This window comes from Lepidochelys kempii, chromosome 8, assembly GCF_965140265.1.
Source record: "Lepidochelys kempii isolate rLepKem1 chromosome 8, rLepKem1.hap2, whole genome shotgun sequence".
In the NCBI taxonomy this organism is placed as follows: Eukaryota; Metazoa; Chordata; order Testudines; family Cheloniidae; genus Lepidochelys; species Lepidochelys kempii.
In genome coordinates this window covers 52,230,873-52,253,537 of record NC_133263.1, presented here as the reverse complement: position 1 = coordinate 52,253,537, position 22,665 = coordinate 52,230,873, and the positions used below count along the sequence as shown (strand labels likewise).

The 22,665-nt window shown below is 43.1% G+C and overlaps 2 protein-coding genes across 2 annotated transcripts in view; one reads left to right on the top strand and one right to left on the bottom strand.

Annotated features, from left to right (window-relative positions):
* The window catches only part of ABL2 (ABL proto-oncogene 2, non-receptor tyrosine kinase), a 73,287-nt gene that overhangs the window by 17,035 nt on the left and 33,587 nt on the right, over window positions 1–22,665 (top strand). The window lies entirely within an intron of this gene.
* LOC140915909 (uncharacterized) lies at window positions 18,237–20,008 on the bottom strand. The gene is made up of 2 exons (XM_073356521.1): window positions 19,289–20,008; window positions 18,237–18,701 (listed from the first exon to the last, which is right to left on the bottom strand). The coding sequence occupies exons 1-2, from the start codon at window positions 19,863–19,865 to the stop codon at window positions 18,562–18,564; spliced, it is 717 nt and encodes a 238-aa protein (XP_073212622.1). The 5' UTR covers window positions 19,866–20,008; the 3' UTR covers window positions 18,237–18,561.

The window sequence follows — 22,665 nt, the reverse complement described above, 5'->3', positions numbered from 1 at the left end:
TTGATTATAGTTCAGGTGTAGAAGGTCATTGTACTCTAAATTCTAGTTTTCAGTAAATTGTAGAAAAATTCCTGCACTTTGGCTGATTATTGGAGAAAAGTTTTGAAAATTCAAAAGCCCACCTTCTATCATTTCTTTTCCAGCTTGAGCCTTTGTAGAAGCTAAGCTTGTTTACACAAATTTGCCCAGAAATGAATCAGTTTTAATTTCCACGTATGTTGTTTTGGTGCAGGTCTGTGCAGATACTCTCAAGCCTTTTTACCAGGTTACACATAGTTAAGGCTAAGATTTTATCATGATTATTTTTAGTAAAAGTCACTAACAGGTCACGGGCAATAAATACAAATTCACAGAGCCCGTGACCTGTCCATTACTTTACTAAAAATAACCAGAGAGGGGACAGAGTTAGGTAGGGGGAGGAATGGGGTCCATGGGGGGGAGGGGGCGGAGAGCTCACAGGCCGAGCCCCCCACCATGGTGGGGGACACAGCCTCTTCTATTATTGTTTTAACCAGCCCTTCTAGTGTAGATATACCTAAACACCCAATCTGAAGTAAGTGTCTACACCTAGGTCTGCACCATAAAGGTGTGAATTAAAACTGATGTAATTATTTCAAAGTAAGTTTGTGTGTATTCAAGCCCCAAGTCAATATTTAGTTTTTACCATTTGATATTTGGCACATGCTCTATGAAATCTTTCAAGTAACGTTTTGTGATCGCAGTGCTGCTAAATACCACAGTACTTTACTTGGAGTTCCTGTTTTACAGATAGGGAAACTTTCAGAGCGTGCTGAATATTAGCTGATGTTTGTACAACAGTTGCCTTTTTATAGCAGCTGGCTTGTAGCTGATATGCAGTGAGATAATGCACTAAGGGATTAGCATTTTTCAAGTGTCCTGGCCCAAACAGAAGTGAGCCATAATGGGGGAAATCTTTACAGTGCTTTCTCGGTTGGAAAACTCTCCTTTTTACACTGGAATATGAGTCTGTGTGTGAAACAGTTACTGCATTTTAGGAGTATGGTATAGGTGATCTGTGGTACAGGCAGAGCTGGCTATGTTCTTTGAAATACTGATACAGCAAGAACGGTACAATGCTGTGTACATTTAAAGCGAGACGGTAAGAGGAGCAACTACATACCTTTGCCTAACCTACAAAAACTTCAGCATACCACTAGGGGATGCTACAGTTCTTTAGAATCAGCATCCTACCACTAACCCAGGAACCTATCCTTGCAACAAAGCCCATTGCCAACTCTGTCCACATATCTAGTCAGGGGACACCATCACAGGGCCTAATCACATCAGCCACACTATCAGAGGCTTGTTCACCTACACATCTACCAATGTGATATATATCATCATGTGCCAGCAATGCCCCTCTGCCACGTACATTGGCCAAACTGGACAGTCTCTACTTAAAAGAATAAATGGACACAAATCAGACGTCAAGAATTATAACATTCAAAAACCAGTCGGAGAACACTTCAATCTCTTTGGTCACTCGATTACAGACCTAAAGGTGGCCATTCTTCAACAAAAAAACCTTCAAAAACAGACTCCAACGAGAGACTGCTGAATTGGAATTAATTTGCAAACTGGATACAATTAATTTAGGCTTGAATAAAGACTGGGAGTGGATGGGTCATTACACAAAGGTAAAACTATTTCCCCATGTTTATCCCCCCTCCCCCCCCACCGTTCCTCACACGTTCTTGTCAACTTCTGGAAATGGCCCACCTTGATTATCATTACAAAAGGTTTCACCCTCCCCCTTCCCCCCCCCCCCCCCGTTCTCCTGCTGGTAATAGCTCACTTTACCTGATCACTCTCCTTACAGTGTGTACGGTAACACCCATTGTTTCTTGTTCTCTGTGTATATAAATCTCCCCACTGTATTGCTGTAGCTCACGAAAGCTTATGCTCAAATAAATTTGTTAGTTTCTAAGGTGCCACAAGTACTCCTTTTCTTTTTGTGGATACAGACTAACATGGCTGCTACTCTGAAACCCATCCTACATTAGCATGCTTAAGAGCTTTGTTTTCTGTTTGTAGCAAAAACCTCTGGGCTCTTTTGAGATTAGGATGCTATTTATGAGGAATCCATCCTTGGAAAACAACTCCTACTTAGGAAAGCACAAAGATTCATAGATATTAAGGTCAGAAGGGATCATTATGATCATCTAGTCTGACCTCCTGCACAACACAGGCCACAGAATCTCACCCACCCACTCCTGCAATAAACCTCTCACCTATGTCTGAGCTATTGAAGTCCTCAAATTGTGGTTTAAAGACTTCAAGGAGCAGAGAATCCTCCAGCAAGTGACCCGTGCCCCATGCTACAGAAGAAGGTGAAAAACCTCCAGGGCCTCTTCCAATCTGCCCTGGAGGAAAATTCCTTCCCGACCCCAAATATGGTGATCAGCTGAACCCTGAGCATATGAGATATCTGAATACTAAGTTGGAGGTAGGTATCGTCACTTTAAAAAAAGTGGTGGTAGTGATTCAATAGCTCTCACTCTTTCCTTGGTTCAGTACTGAACCAATGCTCCTATATTGGTGCTATGGTCATTTTGTATCTATTAGGTTCCATCCTACAGAGTACCATGCTTCAATGGTAGGTGAGTGATTTGACCATTGTGAACTACTGGATTCTCACCAGCTTGAGGGTTGTTAAGCAGACAGTTATTAAGATGACTACTTGGCCCTCCACCTAAGCCCCAAATCCCAAAGCTCCAACCTTTGTCTGGTGGCCCAGGATGACCTGACCACTACAGGAAAAAAAAAGGAGAAAATGGACACCAGAGATAATGTAGGAGTGCTTATAGAAGGGGCATATCAGTTTATCATCAACATCCAAATCCTCTAGTCCCATTTCCCCATAATTCTCCAACCTCTCAGGCAAGTCTAAAGTTTCCTAGGGAGATAGGCCCCAGCCTCCCCCAATTCAGTATCTTTACCACCACCACCACCACATCCCTGTGGCATTCTTTCAGCAATCCAGTTGTCTTGGGTGTTGCTTTTTCTCTCCCACTCAAGAGCTGAGTCTTTTATATAGATGTCGGACCCCTCCCATTCCCAGAAGCCTGTGAGAGGGTTAGCTAATTGGAGACACCAGCTTGGGTTTTCTCCCCCCATGTGACAGTTCACACTGTCACACCTATATTATACACACACACACAGTGTTCAGAAACCTTTGGGAGTGAGTGGTGTAAAGCTATATAAATATTAAACTGCTGTTAAACATGCATACTGCACCTGATCATGTCAGGTTTTATTGCTGTAGAATTACCTCTAGATGCTCCAGTGCTCTTTTCTAATCTGCAAAATGGGGATAATACTGACCTAACTCATAGGGGTGTTAAGTATTTTACCTGGTTGTATACAGTGCTTTGAAGATTAAAAGGGCTTTGTAAGTGCTAAATATTGAAGTACTGCCTTTGCCACTGATTCATTCATTTGGTAGGCTAGTATTAAACAAGAAAAATGCATTTCTGCTGTGATTTCTTTTTTTAGACAGTGTTGCAGAGATCACTTGCTGGTAGGGATGTGGCAGCGTGTCTGAGGAGAGATTGGCTTTTATGTTGACTTATTTGACTTGCCTTGAAATGTGCACTCGCAGCACTTTAATAAATTTGTTGAATGTTATCTAATTTAACTTTAGATTCTGCAGGTATAGTCCCACTGTATCATTTGGCAAAATGCCATTTTTTTAGCACCTGACAGCAGAACTTAGTAAAAAACATGAAATGCTCATGCCTCCTTACAGCAAAAATGCTCAATGAAACAATTAGTACTATACTCCCTAAGACAAAACTGACAAAGGAGAAGCTTTCTGTTCTTCAGCACTAATGAGTAAATGACTGCTGTCTCACAGCTGTGCTAAATCAGGACAGAGACTTTCTGCACAAGTACTGTTTATTTTATGTACATTTACATAAGCCTACATAGGTCCACACTACTATAATTGGTCTATACTTAAAATACAGACTTTTGGGATAATTTTTGAGTATAAAAACCTGTTATAATTAAGATTGTGATTGAAAACTCACAATTTAGGAATCTGAGAAATTACACCATAGCTACAGTATCCTAAACATGTCTTTTTGCTCACGTGCTGTTATATAAGTCAGGATTTATTGAAATGGAAGGGGATTGTGCAAAGGCACTCATCAGGCCTCCATTCCCAACATTTTCCCCTTTGATATGCCCATTTGACCAGCATTTACTGTGCACCATTTTTTCCTTTTCTTACAGAAAGAGCAAGAAACAGTGTCACATGTTTTTTCTGTTGCCACAGGGAAATAGTCTACCATGACCTTCATAGCTGTGGGAGCCTTAACAAGTTGCAATTGAGAGAGTCTCTTAAAACATTTATTAGTAGAAAAACAATTTGGGTGCTTTGGAAACAGTTACGCTCTATATTTTATACTGCATAGTGCTTGATTTCTCCAAACTGAAGATGAGTCTATGTGGCATCATTCCTATATTACAGTTTCTGATTCTTCCAACAGCCAGTTAAGTGTATTTTAAATTGTGAGCCAACAGTGCCACTCCATGGGTCGTATTGTGTGAAATGGGGCAACCTGGGGCCCAAGTAAAGGGAGATTGCCTTAATAAGCTCAAGAATTGGTGCTGGGGGTTGCATCATGAACACTGACTCAAGATACTTATTTCCTCTTCTTCTTCAGCTGAATGTGGCACCCTCTCCCCATACTGGGGAAAGAGACTAGTTAGTCGTGCGCTCCAGGAATGTGTATCGTTTCTATGTTGGCCCTCCTTTCTCCATTATGGTTCTTTTGGTATCTTACTCCCTAGCCCTTTGTTCTATTGGGCTCTCTCTTCTATGGACTGCTGTGCTGCCATCTCTTGTGTTGGGTTCCCTCTTTGCCTCCTTAATTCCCATTCTGTATTGCTCCCCTCATTGCAACTAAGTCCTCTCCCTTCCCCCATCTTACCCTTTCTATCCTCAATTGTGTCCATGGCTACTCTGTTTGTGCTTTTCCTCCTCCCAGGAAAAGTAATGAAATGTGAGTAAATACCTCTTTCCATATCTTGTTGGTTTCCATTACCATCATACCAAATTCCTGTTCCTTTGGTTGTTTCTCTAGTCCCAGTGAAACTTACAACATCTATGCCCTAAGTCCTTAGCCACATTAGAAACAGAATGCCAGCTCTAGCTGTAGAAACATATATGTATAATAGGAAATCCAATTTCTGTGGCCAAAGTTGGCATTTTGATTTTGTGGACAATATAGAACTATGGCTTAAATTTTCTTCCAGTAGAATCAAATTTTCTAAATTAAGTGCTGGTTTGCAATAGCTCTAGCTCCTATGTGGTGCTTTTCATTTTTAAGACTCAGCGACTTACAAAAGGAAAGGTAAGAAATATTGTTCTCATTTTACAGATGAGAAAATTGTTACAGTTAAACAAAACAGTTTGCCTAAGTGCATGGAGCAGAGGTGTAGCAGAACTACTAACTCCCAGTCCACTGCCTTATCCATAGGACCACACTTCTTTCTTAAAGCGTGCCAATGGACATTTTTTATCAATTTTGTCCTTTACCCTCTAACAAACATGTTTTGTATTTTATGGTGTTGGAAATGAAAACAAACCTGGTGTCAGGGCAGTTTGGGGATTATTTATGTGAAAAGTACTACTTCAGAGCTGGGTGGATTTGATTTAAATCACTAGTCAGGAAGACTCGATTTAATCGTGGATTTCTACATAAAAGTGCATTCTTGTTGGTTGTTATAACCTTAATACATATTCTTCACAACTATATGTATTCTGGATTTTTTTTCTTCAACAGCAAATGTAATATTTTAACAAAACAAGCATATGAATTTTTGAATTTAAATATTCAAGTTTTTTAAAATCAGGTTTGTTTTTGTTAAAATTGTTTAACTAAAATAGTTAAATGAAATATTTTGAAAAAACACCGAAATTACATCGACTATGTCAGCCAGGTCAACACGAGAAACTTAAAATATTGGCTTCTGCAGCTAATGCAGTTGTCTTCACCTTCATTTTCCTGTTTATTCATAATCTGGAAAAGAAAAACAAGCTTTCCTGCTTTTTCAGGTCCCAAACGATTTCTCAATTTGGAATGAATTAGTTAAAGGAAGAAAATATTCTTTCTACAGCGGCAGAAGAAGTTACTGCTGTTTAAAAGTGAGACTATCACTTCAACAGTCTCTGAATCCAAGTGCTTAAGTGACTTCTACCAGTTCACTGGTGTGACTTTCTTTAAAACATCAGCAAACATATATTTTTTGAATGGTTCACCCTTAGCTCTGAAGTTTATTATAGTTGGCATTATAGAGGGATGATTGCTGGATGTCCACGTCATAGCCAACTCCTCTTCTTCAGCAGTTAAGGTTTGATCCTGGTACTGTGTATTGAGAATATTTTCAAGAAAATGAGCTGGAGATAGTGCTTGTCCCATTCATTTTTTTAATGCTTGTAATTTAACTCTGTCCTTGCATATTTCTCTTTTTGAGATCTCACTCAGTTTCTTCCAAATTTCAACAGCGTCAGCAGTAAAACAGCTATTTCCCTGCATTTTGTTCAAGGCTACAGAAATAGACCTCAGGGTACTCAGCATGTGTTCAACATTTCTCTTAAGACCAGTGTTGAGAACTTTGGCTGTGACAGTGGCATCTATTTTTTCACAATTTTGTTCCCAAACTGTCATCAGATTAGGCCAGTTCTTGATATAGTGCTCAAAACAGTCCACTACTGAGTTCCATCGCACGTATTGTGAGAGAGTTACTTTGGTTTCTCCACTTTTTTCAGAGCAGCTGCTGCAAAGTGGTTGTTACGGAAGTATTTTGCAGTTTCAACAACATTCGCCTTTATTTCTGGAACACTGAAGTCTTTGGCTAGGAGGTGCATCAAATGAGCACTGCAACCATATGTTATTAGCTTGGGACTCTCTTCTAAATAATTTCTTCTAATCTTGGATACATTTGCAGTATTGTCTGTGACCAAGGTGCGTACTAGATATTTGAATTTTTTTTTCACAGTTTGTTATAGCTTTTACTGCTACTTCTTGTAAGTATTCTGCTGTGGTTGCATTTCCTGATGTATCAATTGTTTCTGTAAGGAAGACATTCCCTTCTTCTCTTGTCACACAAGTACATACAACAGTATCAAGACTCAAGTTAATAATTTCACCCTCTAGACATTTTGCACACTGCTCAATTTCTCTTTCATACACTTTATCCAGCAATTTGCCTGCGACATCTGCTCTGTTGGGTGGACTGTATCCTGGTCTTAACGATTGAACCGTGTTAATGAAGTGTGGGTTCTCAATCATTTGGAAAGGAGAGTTTGTTGCATAAACAAACTGGGCACTTCTTCATCAATTACCTCTTTTTGTAATCTGTTGGTTCTTATCACAAACTTCTCTATGGTTGTTTCTGGATGATGGAGATTTTTTTCTTCTTTTTGCTACAGGTGATATACTGTGGCTATGTGACATACATGATGTGACTGAAACACTATCATTGACAGATAACTCTGAAACTATAGAAAATGATGGTGATCTTGAAGGTGGATAGTCTTCAGAATCCTATATGTAGAGGATGGATTCTCCTGAACAAAAGAAGTCAATGTAGTTATTTAATTATTACCATACTTTCATTTAGTATTATTCATTGCATTCACTGACACTCAGTACTACTTTAAAGGTGAAATTGTAAAAGGAAGATCTGTCTATTTCAGCTATTTATTTTTTATCACAACTGTATCTAAAATGATAGTACCATAGAGTAACAACTATTTTTTTGCTCAAACATGAGATTTCAAGAATAGACGGGCAGTCCTTAAGAAAGAAGTATGAAATAAAAAAGTTTACCAACCTGAAGATCCTGCATGTTCAGACATGTTCCTTTCATCAATTTCAATGCAGCTTCCTCCTGAGAAGGAACACTTCTCATGATGTTTCATTCGGGCAACTAGGCCTTGCATTTCTTTTTTGCACTGTTTGCATTTTGCACGCATGCCTGTCTTACCCACAGGTGGAGGAACTTCATTAAAATATTCCCAAACTGGGTCTCTTTTATGGCCTGCTGCTATTATAGGTTTCCCCTTCTAGTGAGAGAATGGTATGGTAGATCTCAAATCAATGAAGGCTACACTCAGAAAGACCTTGAGACTTCTGGAATATGCTGCTCAAACAGTTTCACTTTTGTTTCTACTGCCTGTCCCTCCCTTCTCACATTTATCCCCAGATTTCTTCTCCTTGTCCAGATCTATTCCACCCCCAACAATCTTCTTATTCATTGAACTTTTTAAAACTTTGCACTTTTAGAGAGAGGGAAGGGATTGACTCTGTATACACAAATTTGCAGAGGGACAATAGGGTTGAGGTCTGTTATTTCTCACCTCTCTCTATTTATTTTATTTAAAAACATTTATGCTTTTAACAAGCATATCTCTTGAGACATAAATCCACAGTTTGAGAACTGCAAAACTAAGCATCTCTGATGGTATCTTCTAGGCTGAGCACTGAGTTCTATTGGGTAGACAGAAAGAGTAACCTAAACAGTCTATACAGAAGCCCCTGGAACCCCATAAAATTGGGTCCCTAATCCTTGAACTATTGGAACTTATTTACAAAACTTCTCTTAAACATTACATGAATATATTGTCTCATGCTATAGAATTAGAGTTTATACTCCCTATTCCATGATGAGATAGTTTTAATTAAGATACAGTATAGCTCAAAGATATCTTTAGATAGAGTTTTTTCCCTCAAAAAGCATTTTATCAAAAAAACCCAATTTTTTAAAAAAACAATGTTGATTTTTATCCACCCTGCTTCACAGGGGTGTGGTGAAGATAAAATAGATTGTGAGGTGCACAGATGCTATTGTAATAGTGGCTATGTAAGTACCTAAATTAGAAATATTTTGACTCAGTATTATGCACCATGACTGCATGAGTATCTCTTTACATTTCTTTGCATATAAACTGAAGTTGCAGGTTATTCAGTACTAGTGATGGACAGCCTTGGAGAGTGAAGTCTTTTATCCACAGAACAGGTACAGCATCGTCCCACACACTGCCTCTCCAACATGCTTCAACCCTTACCTGCAGGAACTACTTCTGGGAATGAAGGCAGAGTGAATTACTCTGCCTATATGTAGAGAGTGCAAGCATGAATGTCAGTTATCACAGAGTATCTTGTAATGTGGCTATTTGTCCACTAGGAACTGCCGTGAAGCCGTATTAAAACCACTGGCAATCCCCTTGTATTTTTGTTTGCTACTTGGAAGCAGAAGGGCTAGATGGCTGTCTACTTTCCTTTTTCCTATGGGACCAGGGCTCAGTCCAGATTGAGGTCTTTAGGTTTATGAATGAGTTCTCAGTTTATTCTGAACATGAATTTTCTATGACCGGGATAACTTCTCAGGACTCCTCAGATAATAAATAGGAATAATCTTTCACCTCTAGAGACAGATCTCTCAAGGTTAAGTATGGAGACCATTGTTCAGAGTGAAGTGTTAATAGTAATGCTGCCTGACTCTGTCTTGTCCATAGGAGACTAAAAACTTCACCTATTATGATCAGTCCCTGAACTTTCACAAGCTCACAATCATGCAATGATTTTGGGGGAGAGAAAAATGGCATTTTAAAAGTTGTCCTACATTAAATCTTAAGCCCAGTCTCTGGAAAAACAAACAGGAATGTTTGGTCCTCTTAGCAACATGCCTGAGAAGGCAGCTGTGCTGTTAACATTCATGTCAGCCAGAGTCTCTGTGCTCTCCGCGTGATGATCCCCACCCCAAGTCTTCAGACAAGAACTGATAGAGAGAAATGCTAACAGCTGTTAGATACTGTCCCACTGAGTTTATGAATCTGTTAATGGGGGTAAATGATAAATATCAGTGACTCCTACTTCTTGGACTGGTGCTTGTAGTTTATCAGTCTGTCTGAGGTGGTGATGAGAAGGCAGTACTACCCTAACAAATTAGAAGGAGACATGTAATAAATATTTTTCTTGCCTGTGGGTGTGGAGGTTGAATCTTAGTGCTCATGAGACTGGGGACTTCTACTTCTGTCAAATCAAGACACAGTGAATGTTGATATGTACTGTACAAAGTTTCTTCATTTGCTCTGCCAATGCACTTTAGGTGGTAGTTCATTTTAGGGACATGAACTCCTCCAGCTCTATCAATACCTATATCTCTTGATTTTCCAGTTTTGGCCTTTGCTGGAGCCTAGATTAAGAATCTGACTAAATAATATAGTGGTTCTGTAATACTGGAAAAGTGTCCCCTAGAAGCTAAATTGACCACCAGACCCCAAATGAACATTCTGTCAAAAGGCAGCCCCAGGCTGGGGTGCCCTTTTGCAGTAGGCTGTGGCACAGCACAGCAAGTTTGCCTGCCTCAGGTCTTTCTTAGTCCGGTCATAAAAAGCATAGTCCCTTGCATTGTCCAATACTAAGACCCACTTCTAGGCATAATTCTTGTAAAGGGACAGTAGTTTGTAGAAACCTCATGGTAAAGCCATTCTTCAAATTCCCATAGTACTACTTAACAACAGGGATTTTTCCATGCCCCTCTCCAGCAACACCATTTCCAGGTCACTCACCTATGACTCTAAGAGCACTCATCTCCCAGTTCCTTTCTGCCCTTGTTCCAGGGCCCCTCTCTCCCAGCCACCTGCACTGGTTCTCTGGCTTGGTAAAGACAGCAAGCTAACCCCTCCACTGGTCTCTTAGTTCTCCCCCCTTTTCAGCCTCCCACCGCCAGCTTTCCAGCTCAGGAAGGTCAGCAGACTAGCCCCTCTGCTCTCCTAGGCCTCAACCTTTGTCAGCCTCCTGCTCCTGCAAGTCATCAGGCTAGGCCCTCTGCTGGCTGCCTAGCCAATTCCTCTTTATTCCCAGAGAGGGCCTGTAGAGCTTTCTGCAGCTTCCCTATCTCTCACAGGCAGCTCTCACTTGCCCCTTTCCTTGGTCCTCGAGTCTGTGCTCTCAGGCAGTGCTTACCTGCCATTCTCTTTCAGGCAGCTCTGGCTCTCCAGGTCACTGGCTCTCCTGGTTTCAAACAGCTTTCACCTGCTGGTCTCCTCCCTCTGAGGTTAAAAGGAGTCACTAAGACTCTAATTGGGGTTCCACTGACCAGTCGCAGGAGCACTAGCCTCTTCTCTTCAAGGATCAGTGTTACCATGACACAATCCCTACCCTAATTTAACTTGAAGAATTGACCCACATTTTATATATTTGGCTCAGACTAGGACAGAAAGTCACTTTGTATGTGAAGAACAAAGCCAAGCTTGTTCATAATTCTCCCTAGTTATCTTTATATACTATACCTGTCAATTAATACATTTTAATTGGGTGAGTCAGTTTTGCCTTTAGAGTACACACCTGTACTCGGTTAAATATTGTTGAGTATCATCCTATCATCTCTTTCTCAGTGCTGCATTTTTCTTTTGTTGGCACACTGACTAAAGCAAACCTCATAATGCCAGTGGTCTGAAGTCAGTTGTGGAACAAGGAGGCTCCAATATTGGCATTAGTGATATGTTGCTACACCAGCTGTCACTGTTGAAACCCTTATTTTAGAAGTAAGGGTCTCTTTCAAAGGGAATAAATTGTCACTTTATGCTGAAACCCACTCTTTCTTTTGAGACATAGAGCAGAGGGAGAGGATGGGAAGTAGGAGGAGACAATACAGATCTGCAACTAAATTTTTATCAGGACAGAGCCAACTTGTAATCTAATCATTCTCAAAAAATGAGTTAAATGGTTTCAGATACTACACATCTCCATTGCCAATTTTTGTGGAGATCTCTGTAAATCAGCTTCCAAGTTGCTTTTAATAGCAGCTTCCATAGGATTTTCATACGGCTAGAGTCATGACATGTCTGCAGCAAAATTGCCTTCAACAGCACCCCCTCCTCCCCCGCCCTTTCTTTTCAACATCCTTAGAACTCAAATGTGGCTGAAGTTAGTGACAGATAATTATAAACAGAAGTTTGTGGAGGAGTAGGAGACTTTTCTTTTGTACTGAGACTTTGCTTTCATAGCAGGGATATTCCTTTGCCTTTTACCTGTGGGATGTTTTTTGTTTGTTTTTTTAAAAGATATGTTTTAGTTCAAAAGGAATTATTTTGGGGAAGCTCTATGGCCTGTGTTAGGAGATCAGACTAGATGATTACAATGGTTCCTTCTGGCGTTAAAATCTAGGAACCTTCCTTCACTTTATTTTCTCCACACCCTTATAGTGATTCTATCAGTTGCCACTGTACCACTGCCAGCTTTCTTCCGATTTAAGTATATGTATCACTTTAATGTAGGGATTGATTGGTTAGAAAGAATCCATTGTAAATGAATAGGGGATTTGATGTTGCTATGCAGTACTATGGCTGAATCAGTATGAGTGATGGCTAAAGGGAATGTTTGTGGAGCTGTCATTTAAGCTGAATTAGGGAAAGTCACTTTACACTTAAATAAACAGGTAAAAATGGGTTATTAGGTTTGATTTCCTGCCATAAATCTCTTGCTTCTATGGGCAAAACTGTTAAATTAATCACTTTCTAAAAAATGGGGAGAAATTCTACTGCTGCTAACAATTGTTCCACTGGTTGCTGTGCATCACTTACACCTGATCTCCCTTTGGCGGAAGAAGGGATAGAGTTTGGCTAAATTGCCAAGTTTGAATTTGATGTCAATCGTGAAAGGATATACTAGCCTTGATTAGTCAGTCCTTGTAAGTGTGGTGGTGATTCTCTGTTTAGCTAAATGCCTTTGATCAATATGATTTGTAATTTGCCATATTACTTAACTTTTCCAGACTCCAGATCTTGAAGTTCACATGTTTATTGAAATTACTGTTCACTGGCTCGTCAAAAAGAAAAACACAAAAATGTGCGGTGTTTATACTTTGTTTTTAGAGGTAGGTTTATTGGGAGATATGGTTTAACTCACATTTCCCCCAGGATGTGCTGCTGGAAGGTGCTATCTGAAAGCATTGGGAGGCTATAGGTGCTTAATAACAAAATTTTTATTGCTATGTTGACTTAACAGTATGCTGACATTTAATTTGTAAACAATAGAAACTCTGCACCATTCTGGCAGTGCTGAGGCTCAGTAGGAAGTGCATAGTTATTCTAAAGAAATTTTAAACTGAACTATTTCACAAAGCATTAGCATTAGAGCAACTTTCTGTTATAAGCTAAAGGGTCCATTATATAGAGGCTGTTGTACAACACTGGCGGTCAGAAGTTATAGGTTGTTTCTGGATCTGCCACTGACTTGCTGCATTACCTTGGGCAAGTTGCAGCCTCTGTACCTCAGTTCTTCATTTGTGAAAAGCAGCTAATAATTCTTAGTTATCTCAAGGGAGTATTGTGAAGCTTACAGAGCATTTACAGGGTTGGATAAGGTGCTCTAGAAGTGCAGAGTGTTGTTTAAAATAATGTTCTAGAATGGGGATGGGCAAACCAGGGGCCATTTTAATCCAGTCCTCAAGCTCCCACTGGGGAGCGGGGTCTGGGGCTTGCCCAGCACCAGCCAGGGAGCAGGGTCAGGGGCTACTCCACACAGCTCCCGGAAGCAGTGGCATGGCCCCCTTCCCCCTCCTACGTGTAGGGGGCAGCCAGGGGGCTCCATGCACTGGCCCCACCCCAAGCACTGCCCCCGCAGCTCCCATTGGCTGGGAACCACAGTCAGGGGGGCTGCAGGGGCAATGCCTGTGGACAGGGCAGCGTGTAGAGCCGCCTGGCTACCGCCTGGCTGCCGCCTGGCTTCTATGTAGGAGCCAGAGAAGGGACATGCTGCTGCTTCTGGGAGCCACTTGAGGTAAGCATTGCCCGAAGCCTGCACCTCTGTGCCTCTCCCTGCACCCCTACCCCCTGCGCGAGCCCTGATCCCCCTCCCGCCTTCCAAACCCCTCAATCCCAGCCCTTAGCATGCTTCTGCACCCCCAACCAGAGCCCTCACCCCCTCACACATCCCAACCCCAATTTTGAGGGTATTCATAGATTCATAGATACCAAGGTCAGAAGGGACCAGTATGATCATCTAGTCTGACCCCCTGCACAATGCAGGCCACAGAATCTCACCCACCCACTCCTGCGATAAACCTCTCACCTATGTCTGAGCTACTGAAGTCCTCAAATCGTGGTTTAAAGACTTCAAGGAGCAGAGAATCCTCCAGCAAGTGATCCGTGCCCCATGCTACAGAGGAAGGCGAAAAACCTCCAGGGCCTCTTCCAATCTGCCCTGGAGGAAAATTCCTTCCCGACCCCAAATATGGCGATCAGTTGACCCTGAGCATATGGGCAAGATTCACTAGCCAGATACCCAGGAAAGAATTCTCTGTAGTAACTCAGCTCCCACCCCATCTAACATCCCATCACAGGCCATTGGGCCTATTTACCATGAATATTTAAAGATCAGTTAATTGCCAAAACCATGTTATCCCATCATACCATCTCCTCCATAAACTTATCGAGTTTAATCTTGAAGCCAGATAGGTCTTTTGCCCCCACTGCTTCCCTTGGAAGGCTATTCCAAAACTTCACTCCTTTGATGGTTAGAAACCTTCATCTAATTTCAAGGCTAAACTTCCTGATGACCAGTTTATATCCATTTGTTCTTGTGTCCACATTGGTACTGAGCTTAAATAATTCCTCTCCTTCTCCAGTATTTATTCCTCTGATATATTTATAGAGAGCAATCGTATCTCCCCTCAACCTTCTTTTAGCTAGGCTAAACAAGCCAAGCTCCTTGAGTCTCCTTTCATAAGACAGGTTTTCCATTCCTCGGATCATCCTAGTAGCCCTTCTCTGTACCCGTTCCAGTTTGAATTCTTCCTTCTTAAACATGGGAGACCAGAACTGCACACAGTATTCCAGGTGAGGTCTCACCAGTGCCTTGTATAACGGTACTAAAACCTCCTTATCTTTACTGGAAATATCTTGCCTAATGCATCCCAAGACCACATTAGCTTTTTTCATGGCCATATCACATTGGCGGCTCATAGTCATCCTGTGATCAACCAATACTCCAAGGTCCTTCTCCTCCTCCGTTACTTCTAATTGATGCGTCCCCAGCTTATAACTAAAATTCTTGTTGTTAATCCCTAAATACATGACCTTACACTTCTCACTATTAAATTTCATCCTATTACTATTACTCCAGTTTACAAGGTCATCCAGATCTTCCTGTATGATATCCCAGTCTCTCTCTAAATTAGCAATACCTCCCAGCTTTGTATCATCTGCAAACTTTATTAGCACACTCCCACTTTTTGTGCCAAGGTCAGGAATAAAAAGATTAAACAAGATTGGTCCCAAAACTGATCCCTGAGGAACTCCACAAGTAACCTCCCTCCAGCCTGACAGTTCACCTTTCAGTAGGACCTGCTGTAGTCTCCCTGTTAACCATTTCCTTATCCACCTTTCAATTTTCATATTGATCCCCATCTTATCCAATTTAACTAATAATTCCCCATGTGGCACGGTATCAAACCCCTTACTGAAATCTAGGGGTATGTCTACACTACGGAATAAGGTCGAATTTATAGAAGTTGGTTTTTTAGAAATCGGTTTTATATATTCGAGTGTGTGTGTCCCCACAGAAAATGCTCTAAGTGCATTAAGTGCATTAACTCGGCAGAGTGCTTCCATGGTACCGAGGCTAGAGTCGACTTCTGGAGCGTTGCACTGTGGATAGCTATCCCACAGTTCCTGCAGTCTTCGCTGCCCATTGGAATTCTGGGTTGAGATCCCAATGCCTGATGGGGCTAAAACATTGTCACGGGTGGTTCTGGGTACATATCGTCAGGCCCCCCTTCCCTCCCTCCCTCCGTGAAAGCAAGGGCAGACAATCGTTTCGCGCCTTTTTTTCTGACGCCATACCACGGCAAGCATGGAGCCCGCTCAGGTAACCGTCACCGTATGTCTCCTGGGTGCTGGCAGATGCGGTACAGCATTGCTGCACAGTAGCAGCAACCCCTTGCCTTGTGGCAGCAGACGGTACAGTACGACTGGTAGCCGTCCTCGTCGTGTCCGAGGTGCTCCTGGCCACGTCGGCTGGGAGCGCCTGGGCAGACATGGGCGCAGGGACTAAATTTGGAGTGACTTGACCAGGTCATTCTCTTTAGTCCTGCAGTCAGTCCTATTGAACTATCTTATGGTGAGCAGGCAGGCGATATGGATTGCTAGCAGCCCTACTGCACCATCTTCTGCTGAGCAGCCATGAGATGTGGATGGCATGCAGTCCTTCTGCACCGTCTGCTGCCAGCCAAAGATGTAAAAGATAGATGGAGTGGGTCAAAACAAGAAATAGACCAGATTTGTTTTGTACTCGTTTGCCTCCTCCCCTGTCTAGGGGACTCATTCCTCTAGGTCACACTGCAGTCACTCACAGAGAAGGTGCAGCGAGGTAAATCTAGCCATGTATCAATCAGAGGCCAGGCTAACCTCCTTTTTCCAATAAGAATGATAACTTAGGTGCACCGTTTCTTATTGGAACCCTCCGTGAAGTCCTGCCTGAAATACTCCTTGATGTACAGGCACCCCCTTCGTTGATTTTAGCTCCCTGAAGCCAACCCTGTAAGCCGTGTCGTCAGTCGCCCCTCCCTCCGTCAGAGCAATGGCAGACAATCGTTCCGCGCCTTTTTTCTGTGCGGACGCCATACCAAGGCAAGCATGGAGGCCGCTCAGCTCACTTTGGCAATTAGGAGCACATTAAACACCACACGCATTATCCAGCAGTATATGCAGCACCAGAACCTGGCAAAGCGATACCGGGCGAGGAGGCGACGTCAGCGCGGTCACGTGAGTGATCAGGACATGGACACAGATTTCTCTGAAAGCATGGGCCCTGCCAATGCATGCATCATGGTGCTAATGGGGCAGGTTCATGCTGTGGAACGCCGATTCTGGGCTCGGGAAACAAGCACAGACTGGTGGGACCGCATAGTGTTGCAGGTCTGGGACGATTCCCAGTGGCTGCGAAACTTTCGCATGCGTAAGGGCACTTTCATGGAACTTTGTGACTTGCTTTCCCCTGCCCTGAGGCGCACGAATACCAAGATGAGAGCAGCCCTCACAGTTGAGAAGCGAGTGGCGATAGCCCTGTGGAAGCTTGCAACGCCAGACAGCTACCAGTCAGTTGAGAATCAATTTGGAGTGGGCAAATCTACTGTGGGGGCTGCTGTGATGCAAGTAGCCCACGCAATCAAAGATCTGCTGATATCAAGGGTAGTGACCCTGGGAAATGTGCAGGTCATAGTGGATGGCTTTGCTGCAATGGGATTCCCTAACTGTGGTGGGGCTATAGACGGAACCCATATCCCTATCTTGGCACCGGAGCACCAAGCCGCCGAGTACATAAACCGCAGGGGGTACTTTTCGATAGTGCTGCAAGCTCTGGTGGATCACAAGGGACGTTTCACCAACATCAACGTGGGATGGCCGGGAAAGGTGCATGATGCTCGCATCTTCAGGAACTCTGGTCTGTTTCAAAAGCTGCAGGAAGGGACTTTATTCCCAAACCAGAAAATAACTGTTGGGGATGTTGAAAAGCCTATATGTATCCTTGGGGACCCAGCCTACCCCTTAATGCCATGGCTCATGAAGCCGTACACAGGCAGCCTGGACAGTAGTCAGGAGCTGTTCAACAATAGGCTGAGCAAGTGCAGAATGGTGGTAGAATGTGCATTTGGATGTTTAAAGGCGCGCTGGCGCAGTTTACTGACTCGCTTAGACCTCAGCGAAACCAATATTCCTACTGTTATTACTGCTTGCTGTGTGCTCCACAGTATCTGTGAGAGTAAGGGGGAGACGTTTATGGCGGGGTGGGAGGTTGAGGCAAATTGCCTGGCTGCTGGTTACGCGCAGCCAGACACCAGAGCGGTTAGAAGAGCACAGGAGGGCGCGGTACGCATCAGAGAAGCTTTGAAAACCAGTTTCATGACTGGCCAAGCTACGGTGTGAAAGTTCTGTTTGTTTCTCCTTGATGAAACCCCCCGCCCCTTGGTTCACTCTACTTCCCTGTAAGCTAACCACCCTTCCCTCCTCCCTTCGATCACCGCTTGCAGAGGCAATAAAGTAATTGTTGCTTCACATTCATGCATTCTTTATTCATTCATCACACAAATAGGGGGATGACTACCAAGGTAGCCCAGGAGGGGTGGTGGAGGAAGGAAGGAAAATACCACACAGCACTTTAAAAGTTTACAACCTTAAAATTTATTGAATGCCAGCCTTCTTTTTTTTTGGGTAATCCTCTGTGGTGGAGTGGCTGGTTGGCCGGTGGCCCCCCCACCGCGTGCTTGGGCGTCTGGGTGTGGAGACTATGGAACTTGGGGAGGAGGGTGGTTGGTGACACAGGGGCTGTAGTGGCAGTCTGTGCTCCAGCTGCCTTTGCTGCAGCTCAACCATACACTGGAGCATACTGGTTTGGTCCTCCAGCAGCCTCAGCATTGAATCCTGCCTCCTCTCATCACACTGCCGCCACATTTGAGCTTCAGCCCTGTCTTCAGCCCGCCACCTCTCCTCCCGGTCATTTTGTGCTTTCCTGCACTCTGACATTATTTGCCTCCACGCATTCGTCTGTGCTCTGACAGCATGAGCTCGGAGAACATTTCATCACGAGTGCGTTTTTTTTTCTTTCTAAGCTTCACTAGCCTCTGGGAAGGAGAAGATCCTGTGATCATTGAAACACATGCAGCTGGTGGAGAAAAAAAAGGGACAGCGGTATTTAAAAAGACACATTTTATAAAACAGTGGCTACACTCTTTCACGGTAAACCTTGCTGTTAACATTACATACGCAGCACATGTGCTTTTGTTACAAGGTCGCATTTTGCCGCCCCCCACCGCGTGGCTACCCCCTCAATCCTCCCCCCTCCCTGTGGCTAACAGCGGGGAACATTTCTGTTTAGCCACAGGCAAACAGCCCAGCAGGAATGGGCTCCTCTGAGTGTCCCCTGAAGAAAAGCACTCTATTTCAACCAGGTGACCATGAATTATATCTCACTCTCCTGAGGATAACACAGAGAGATAAAGAAGGGATGTTGTTTGAACGCCAGCAAACATACACTGCAATGCTTTGTTCTACAATGATTCCCGAGTACGTGTTACTGGCCTGGAGTGGTAAAGTGTCCTACCATGAAGGACGCAATAAGGCTGCCTTCCCCAGAAACCTTTTGCAAAGGCTTTGGGAGTACATCCAGGAGAGCCGCGAATGCCAGGGCAAAGTAATCCTTTCACATGCTTGCTTTTAAACCATGTATAGTATTTTAAAAGGTACACTCACCGGAGGTCCCTTCTCCGCCTGCTGGGTCCAGGAGGCAGCCTTGGGTGGGTTCGGGGGGTACTGGCTCCAGGTCCAGGGTGAGAAACAGTTCCTGGCTGTCGGGAAAACCGGTTTCTCCGCTTGCTTGCTGTGAGCTATCTACAACCTCATCATCATCTTCTTCGTCCCCAAAACCTGCTTCCGTATTGCCTCCATCTCCATTGAAGGAGTCAAACAACATGGCTGGGGTAGTGGTGGCTGAACCCCCTAAAATGGCATGCAACACATCATAGAAGCGGCATATTTGGGGCTCTGACCTGGAGCGGCCGTTCGCCTCTCTGGTTTTCTGGTAGGCTTGCCTCAGCTCCTTCAGTTTCACGCGGCACTGCTTCGGGTCCCTGTTATGGCCTCTGTCCTTCATGCCCTGGGAGATTTTGACAAAGGTTTTGGCATTTCGAAAACTGGAACGGAGTTCTGATAGCACGGATTCCTCTCCCCATACAGCGATCAGATCCCATACCTCCCGTTCGGTCCATGCTGGAGCTCTTTTGCGATTCTGGGACTCCATCATGGTCACCTCTGCTGATGAGCTCTGCATGGTCACCTGCAGCTTGCCACGCTGGCCAAACAGGAAATGAGATTCAAAAGTTCGCGGTTCTTTTCCTGTCTACCTGGCCAGTGCATCTGAGTTGAGAGTGCTGTCCAGAGCGGTCACAATGGAGCACTCTGGGATAGCTTCCGGAGGCCAATACCATCGAATTGTGTCCACAGAACCCGAAATTCGAGCCGGCAAGGCCGATTTAAGCACTAATCCACTTGTCAGGGGTGGAGTAAGGAAATCGATTTTAAGAGCCCTTTAAGTCGAAATAAAGGGCTTCATTGTGTGGACGGGTGCAGGTTTACATCGATTTAATGCTGCTAAATTCGACCTAAAGTCCTAGTCTAGACCAGGGCTAGGTAAATTAGATCCACTGTGTTTCCTTTGTCTAAAAAATCTGTTACTTTCCCAAAGAAGGAGATCAGGTTGGGTTGGCACGATCTACTGCTTGTAAAACCATGTTGTATTTTGTCCCATTTACCATTGACCTCAATGTCCTTAACTACTTTCTCCTTCAGAATTTTTTCCAAGACCTTGCATACTACAGATGTCAAACTAACAGGCCTGTAGTTACCCAGATCACTTTTTTTTCCTTTCTTAAAAATAGGAACTACGTTAGCAATTCTCCAATCATACGGTACAACCCCTGAGTTTACAGATTCATTAAAACTTCTTGTTAATGGGCTTGCAATTTCATGTGCCAATTCCTTTAATATTCTTGGATGAAGATTGTCTGGGCCTCCCGATTTAGTCCCATTAAGCTGTTCGAGTTTCTCTTCTACCTCAGATATGGTAATATCTACCTCCATATCCTCATTCCCATTTGTCATGCTACCATTATCCCTAACATCCTCATTAGCCTTATTAAAAACTGAGGCAAAGTATTTGTTTAGATATTGGGCCATGCCTAGATTATCCTTAACCTGCACTCCATCCTCAGTGTTTAGCGGTCCCACTTCTTCTTTCTTTGTTTTCTTCTCATTTATATGGCCATAGAACCTTTTTACTATTGGTTTTAATTCCCTTTGCAAGGTCCAACTCTACTTGACTTTTAGCCTGTCTCACTTTATCCCTACATGTTCTGACCTCAATAAGGTAGCTTTCCTTGCTGATCCCTCCCATCTTCCACTCCCTGTATGCTTTCTGCTGTTTCTTAATCACCTCTCTGAGATGCTTGCTCATCCAGCTTGGTCTACAATTCCTGCCTATGAATTTTTTTCCCTTTCTTGTGATGCAAGCTTCTGCCCGCCATACAATTTCTATTCCCAGATGTGGCCCTCAGGTCAAAAAGTTTGCCCACCTCTGTTCTGGAACCAGGGTTCTCAACTGGGGTTGCAAAAAGATGTTAAGAAGCTTGCAACTTCCTTGCCCTTCCAAAGCTGCTAAATGAGAGAGTGGTCCCAAGGCAGCCCCAGCCTGGAAAAGGTTGAGAACCACTTGTCTAGAACCAATGAGGGGGTGAAAAAGCAGCCTACTTTCCTGAGTCACATCCTTGAGGAGGGCTACAGCTACTGGAAAAAGATAGGACATTTTCCTTGTGGCAGTGGTCTCTATCTATAAAGCCCTAATTCAAGGAAATACAAAATCTTCTCCCACATATAAAAAAAGAACAAAGCTGCTTCTTGAGATAAACAAAATATCACTAGATGATACAACTACCCCAAGCAGAATTTAGTCTCTTAAAATGTAAGACATGTCTTATAAAGCTGTTAAATAGTCAGATGATTCACATAGTGAACTGGAGCCAAAATATATGTCAACACCCACTTAAGATGCTCATCTTGGACAAAACAAATCTGTTTACACAGAGTTTGAAAGGAAGTTAGTGCGTTTGCTAACACAGTGCTAAAGCTTTAGTTGCACAACTAAACAGCTCTTTATATCAAGGAGGAACTTTTGTTCTTGTGAAAAATCTTATTCAATATTCCTGTCATCTTGGAATTCCCAAGTTAAACAGAGCCAGACTGACTTCACTGCATGTACTGAACTCTGGTCCCAAAGGAGGCACTTAGAAGAAGTGTGGCTCATTCTTAAAGGGATACAATGCAGCCCAGTGTAATCCAAGCAGTCAGCTGTCTTGCCAAACCTGTGTAGGCATGCAACAACTGGGAATCTTGTTTTGTGGAAAGCAAGAGAGGGGTGGCAGGGAGGCAAAAACCAACCAGACAATCTTAGAAAAACATTAACAAAATAAAAGGGCTTAATAGCAAAAGCAAATGCTACCTTGCGTTTCAAAACAGTGAGTAAAGTGCTTTCTTAGATATTTCCCTTCTTCCTCTGGAGGGGATTTAGCCTTGACACAACGTTTACAAGTCTAACATGCTTATTATCATATCAATTAATAATTTACAAAACTGTTTCACAGCATGTCAGTCTTCCTGTAGGGATTTTATACTGGCTCTATCTGAAAGATATGTAATATAAAATTTACCTGGGTGATCCTCCAAAGCAGTACACTAACTTGGATGTATCTGCCATACAGATTTACTCCATGTGACCAAAGGAAGCCTTTTCCTTTTAAGGAATGGCATGGCTTAATTTTCTTAGTATTTTCCCTAGAGATCTTGATGAATAGGGTTTGTTCAGATCTATACTTGCCATCAAAGAGCATTCAGAACCAGTTCACATCTCCTGTTGTCAGCAACAAGTGCAATTTGCTAGTTTATACAATGAGAGCAAATCTCCAATTCTTTGGGTATGTCTATACAGCAGTCATAGATTGCAGCTTGTGTAGACATACCCAAGCTAGCCTTAATCTACCTGCTTTCGGGTCCCAAAGCAGTGAAGCTGTGGCAGCAGG

What these genes read in the sequence shown, in the direction of transcription:
- LOC140915909 (XM_073356521.1), bottom strand. Translation starts at nt 19,865, where the DNA reads ATGCAGAGCTCATCAGCAGAGGTGACCATGATGGAGTCCCAGAATCGC. An exon ending in AGGCGGAGAAGGGACCTCCG is followed by an intron (nt 18,702 to 19,288) that starts GTGAGTGTACCT and finishes TTTCTCCACCAG; the next exon opens with CTGCATGTGTTTCAATGATC.